The sequence below is a fragment of the Labeo rohita genome, chromosome 3 (assembly GCF_022985175.1).
Source record: "Labeo rohita strain BAU-BD-2019 chromosome 3, IGBB_LRoh.1.0, whole genome shotgun sequence".
In the NCBI taxonomy this organism is placed as follows: Eukaryota; Metazoa; Chordata; class Actinopteri; order Cypriniformes; family Cyprinidae; genus Labeo; species Labeo rohita.
Genome location: NC_066871.1, coordinates 42,877,193 through 42,883,061, shown reverse-complemented (window position 1 = coordinate 42,883,061; position 5,869 = coordinate 42,877,193). Strand labels below are relative to the sequence as shown.

The following is a 5,869-nucleotide window of genomic DNA, read 5'->3' as shown; positions in this document are numbered from 1 at the left end:
TAGGCCTAAAAAAAAATAAAAAAAAAAGAATATCAACAACTTATGACTACTTCATTTGAAACTTCAACAAAATTACTGTCCCTCTTGTACCACACTGAATGATGTGGTAAATGAGTTGAAAAAAGGTAAAGGGTACATTTCAGACATACAGAGCGAGTTGTGTGATATCTATACAAATGATCATATAACAGTGCACATTTTCTTCATATCAATTCAAATGACCATGTATATATGCAGCACACTACTGTAAACTCATATGAGATTGATTGAGGGCATCTGAACTTTCAACATCTCTTTCAGTCGTTTTTCATATTTAGAATCATCTGAGAATGAGAGGCGCATTTCTCCTTCTGGCTCTTATGATTGGTGTTCAGACCTTTCATACTAGGGAAAAGTCCAACTCTAAAAATCATCAAGACATCACGAAATTGGCTATTTTACGTGCTACTGCAGAGGTGTGCAAGAGTGCTGAAGGCTTCACAGAGGTATGAATATACGCATGATCTGTGTGTGAAAGAGAAGAATTAATCTACTAGACATATGTTCAGCGACAATCATAACACAGTGTTTACTATTGATAGAATTTTTTGATCCAAAGAGAAATAATATACCAGCCAAATGTTAGAGTGTAAAATGCTCAAGCACTGTGTGGTTTTGACAAACACTGCAACAGATTTCTGTAAGAAAAAAAAAAAAAAACAACAACAACTGACATCTTCAAAAAATAAATACAAAATTAAAAAAAAAAAAAAACTCCATACACTGCAACCAGGATGATAGCAGATTTCATGTAATTGATAACTGAGCCATTTTAAAATGAATGCAGATGGAAAAAGACATCAGCTCAAACAAAGTAGTGGAATTATTTAAAATTGATCTGATGTTCAAATACATTTTTACTAACTAGACATTTCATGTGTGTGTGTGTGTTTGTGTGTGTGTGTTGTTTTTTAGCCAGAACCACTGAATGCACAGACACTGGCAAAGGCCTGCAAAAAAGACGCATTTAAAAGTAACTTTGAAACAGGCATAAAAATGATCACCCATTACAACACACAAACAAACATTGCCCAGCGTTTTACTCCGAAATATCATTTTAACAACGAGAAATTTCTGGACGGTAAAGCCGTCATCATCAAGGGAATAGAGGACATCACAGCTGACATGAAAAAAGCGAATTTTGAAAATGCACGAAAGACACTTGGGACAATCCTGCATACTTTACAGGTGAGTCAGATGCAAAACATACAATGAAAATGCAAAGGTGATTCAAGAATGAATTCATCATCAATATGATATCAATATATTTGTATGATTATGATATAATATGATATATTCAGTTAACCTGCAGACCCTTACGGAAAAAAAGAAGTTTATTCAATTGTGCTATCTGTATAGTTTTATGTATTTCTCAAAGTATACTTAAAATGAAACTTGAGCATACTTGTCTTAAACTGCAGAAAAGTAAAAAAAAGTAATGTGCAGTACTTGTACTTAATCTTTTGACTGAGATAGGCTATGCTTAAAAGTATTCTAAGCATATTAGGCTTGTTTTTGTATTTTTTAAATTTTGACTGAGTAGCCTATTAAACTCTTTTTCCACGTAATTTAATATACTAATAAACTCACCTGTTTAAATTTATATCAAGTTTTAAGATAGAATAGCTTAGTTAGCTAGTTGTCCTTTTTTTTTTTTTTTTTTTTTGCCTTTTATGCTCTTTCTTCAATGACAGGGCAGTGAAGACTGACAGGAAAGTGTTGGGTGGAGAGGGGGGGAGCAGGCTGGGGTCTGGATTCGAACCCAGGTCGGCCGGAAGCGCAGTTGGACTATATTTCAGTGCTATAGGCACTGACAGCTGAGTGTCATTGTGATGATAGGGTACAACGGGTCTAAAGGTGCCCCAGGGTGAAAGGAGCCTTTGATATTATTTTCCTCTAAACCACTAGATGGAAGAAAAACGTAGCGTTGCACTTTTCAAAACATCCACTTTTCAACATGTACATGCAAAATCGGCTGGTCCCTGTCACGATCGCAGGCAGCAGCACAAACTCGATTCTGTGCTTACTTGATCTAATATTTGGTGCTCTTAAAAATGTTTTAGATTTAAGTAGCAAAAGAGAATCGCTAAAATGTTTCAATATATCTTGAGACAAAGGTCTTCTTAGTGATTTTCAGTTTTGTTTAAGATCATTAAAACAGCAGTTTTTAAATAACAAAAGGATATGTAAAAGAATGGCATTTGGGGTAAAAAAGCGCCCCTGCTGTTGGGGCTAAAAGGCACAATAATTAACATGATAATTAGTCTCGCGTAAAGCAACCACTCATGTTTCGTTTTGTGGCGCGTCATGTTTAGGGGTGTGGAAATGTCGCCACAATAACAGACCTGTGTGTTTTAAAGATTCTATGATTCTATGATCTAGATTCTAATTCCAAAAAGACATTTTAGACCTAGTAACAGAGCACTGAGAGAGATTAAGCATGTGTGAATCGAAGAATTCAGATGCAAAACCAGCTAAATCCAGCTAAGACTTTCTTTAGAAAATGCCCGTTTATCAGGCTCAGATGTATAGGTTTCTATGTAAGTACTGGTATTTCTGATTGGGCTGAGACTGGTGTTTTAGCGAGTTTGAAGAAAAAGTATTTGATAGACATATAATATGTGTCGAGAGCATTCACTCAGTATCATTATCTCATTTTTGACCGAGATGGCTTTTAGCTAGATTTGCATCTGAACTCTCAACAGTGTTCGGCAGCGGTGTCTCTACTAATAGTGAAACTTTACATTCATTTTCTTCAGGAACAGCGCCGATGTTTACCTTACTTGTGAGAAGTCATGTAGTTTTTAAGTTGTTAAACTGTTGCTGCTAAAATCATCAGAGCAGTGCTAACAACATTAGCACATATGTTAACGTGTGTGCAAACCATAGGTGTGTGCGTCTGTAAATAGAGTGAGAAATAGAGTATGTGCTTTCTGTACTTAATAAAACGTAATTTTGTGGCAAAACATGGGAATAATCTGTTGTTTTTATCACATTGTTTATTGCATTTATTTGTTTGGCCAATGTCATTGTGGATTATGTTTATTTTTCTGTTGTAAATCCTTTGAAATTAATGAAATTGTGTGGCGAAGTGATATGTAAGTAATGCGGTCAAGAGCTGCCTGGAACTATGTTCGCCATGCGTTTCCCTGAAAATAATTGCACACCATAGAATGTCCGTCAGCCAATCAGATTCAAGCATTCAACGGCCCTGAGTATAAGGTACCTAATAGTTAGTATGATAGTTGTTGAGTTTAGGTATTGGGTTGTGTTATAAAAATCTAGAAAATGGTCATGCAGGATATGACATTAATATGTGCTTTATAAGTACTAATAAACAGCCAATATGCTAGTAATATGCATTCTAATAAGCTACTAGTTAATACTGAGAACTAGGGTTACCAAAAGTACCAATTCAGTAGTTTACTGAGAGTATACTTTGAAGTGTACTAAAAATGTGCTACAGGTATAACTATTGGTATACCTAGAAGTTCACTTGTAGTATAGTTGCAGTACAAATTAAAAACATAGTTGTAAACTAGCTGTATATTCAGTTAGTACACTTACAAGCATACTACTGGTACTTTGATATTAGTACAATTACTGCATAAAGTATACTTAACTATATTTGAGCCTTATCGAAGTATACTTACTAAAATGAACATAAAATGAAATGAAGTGTACTTACTTTTTGTAAGGGAAGATAAAGTTTGATTTTTACTAAATGGATCATATGAATTGAAAGTAAAGATCTTCTAACTCACATCTGTTTCATCTGGTAAATGAAAGGATTTTTACAGCCACAGTAACTGGATAGAGCTGGGAAACACTGAACCCTGTACTGCCCTGATCAATTTAGAAGAGAGCATACCCAACCCTGCAGGTAAGAGTGTGCATGTGTCTATATAATTATATTTTGAGCATCCATTTGTCACAGACTTGAGGTAAATTAAGTTTAATGAACCTAAATTAAAGTAAATAATTGTTTTTGGTTTTCCTTTTATTTAGCCTATGTGGTCGAGACATGTTAAGCAATGAAACGTCAAAAGCAATAATGAGTTTGTAATGAGTTTATAATGAGTTTGTCTTCCCTCCAGATGAAAACACTGAAACATGTGAAAGTAACATTCCTAACACAAAAACTGGGGCAAAATTTAAGGATAACGTTGTAGAAAATAAAATTCTGACTTCAGGATACTTTGGAAAAATGAACAAAAAAAAGGGTAACAGTCAATTTTTTCCCCATATTTATAATATGTTATATATCAGCTGAAAATCATCAGATATGATACATACAGAACAATCATGAACTGAATTTTATATTTTCTTGATAGGAAAGTGCAGCCATGGAGGTACTTTTGACTTCTCAACCGGTATTGGGAGAGGCTGGGATGGTATTAATAAAGACGCCATTGATTCCAGTCATGGTTTAGATCATCATAAAGCTGCAGATATGGCCGTCACTGCCAGTGTGCAACTGCTGGACAAGATCTGGAAGAATAATGATGACCCCAGCTTCTTCAGGTACACATGTCAGATTAACAAATGTGATTTAAAGTCATTTCAGATTTTCTACTGCTAAAATCAAGAGACAATGAAAACACATCATACTGCCATGAACTGTCCACCAGTAAACACAACAAACAATGTTTCTCCTCATTGCAAGTGAACTTAATTCAATGTTTCCTGCATTTTATTGTTTGCAATTGTTTTTGTGTTACAACCTGCCAGTTGAGAAACACTGATCTATAGTATTAGTTAATAGCGCTATTTTATTTATTTATTTTTTCTATCTTTCTCAGGCTGATGGGACTTGACATGACCAAGCCAAAGGGAAAATGGAAAACTTTCTTTGGCTCCAAATGAAGAGTTTCAGATGCAAATGGGGAAATCAAATGAAAACACTGAAGTTTAATGGCACTGCATGGGCAAAACAAAAATTATTGTGATATGAATATATGTCATGAAATCTATTACAGTATTCTAATAAAATCGGCGTAACCCTTGTGCATCCTTATGGACATTTTTGTCTTTTTATTCTGAGTTAATGTCAACAGCATAAATGTATTCAAATTTAAATATGTAATTCTCATTTCCGTTAATACATTTATTTTACATTAGGTACACAAAATTGTTACACTTAAAACCTTAAGGACAAAAAATGTCCCCAATGAAATGTCCAAAATGTCAACATTTTTTGCACAGGTTGTTGCTGGGATGATCTTTAAATCCTCTGTAATGACGTCATGAAGCTGCTGGATGTTCGACACATGGTGCTTCTCCACCTTCTGCTTGAGGATTCCCCATAGGTGCTCAGTAGGGTTCAGGTCAGATCACCTTCACCTGCACCTTCCTCAGCAAGGCAATTGTCATCTTGGTGATGTGTTTGGGGTCATTATCATGTTGGAAAACTGCCGTTCGGCCCAGTTTCTGAAGGGAAGGCATCGTGTTCTGCTTCAGAAATGTACACTACATAATAGAATCCATTTTTCCCTCAATGAACTGCAGCTCCCCAGTACCAGCAGTACTCATGCAGTCCCAGACCATGATGCTACCACCACCATGCTTGACTGTAGGAGAGACACAGTTTTCTTGGTACTCCTTACCAGGGCATCACTACACATGCTGGACACCATCTGAGCCAAACAAGTTTATCTTAGTCTCATCAGACCATAGGACATAGTTCCAGTAATTCATGCTCTAGGACAGGTTGTCTTCAGCAAACTGTTTGCAGGTTTTCTTGTAAGCCAGCTTCAGAAGAGGCCTATTCCGAATGGAACCCATCTTGAAAAACCTCTGTATGACTCTGGCCACAGTACTGTAACTCTGT

At 35.7% G+C, this 5,869-nt stretch overlaps 1 protein-coding gene across 1 annotated transcript; it reads left to right on the top strand.

The window, feature by feature from the left end:
- The first annotated feature begins 273 nt into the window (after positions 1–273).
- On the top strand, positions 274–5,129 carry LOC127162887 (von Willebrand factor A domain-containing protein 7). Its single transcript, XM_051105805.1, has 6 exons — positions 274–485; positions 955–1,227; positions 3,829–3,922; positions 4,137–4,262; positions 4,374–4,563; positions 4,842–5,129. Exons 1-6 carry the CDS (start codon positions 330–332, stop codon positions 4,903–4,905), a joined length of 903 nt encoding a protein of 300 aa, XP_050961762.1. The 5' UTR covers positions 274–329; the 3' UTR covers positions 4,906–5,129.
- The last annotated feature ends 740 nt before the right edge of the window (positions 5,130–5,869 follow it).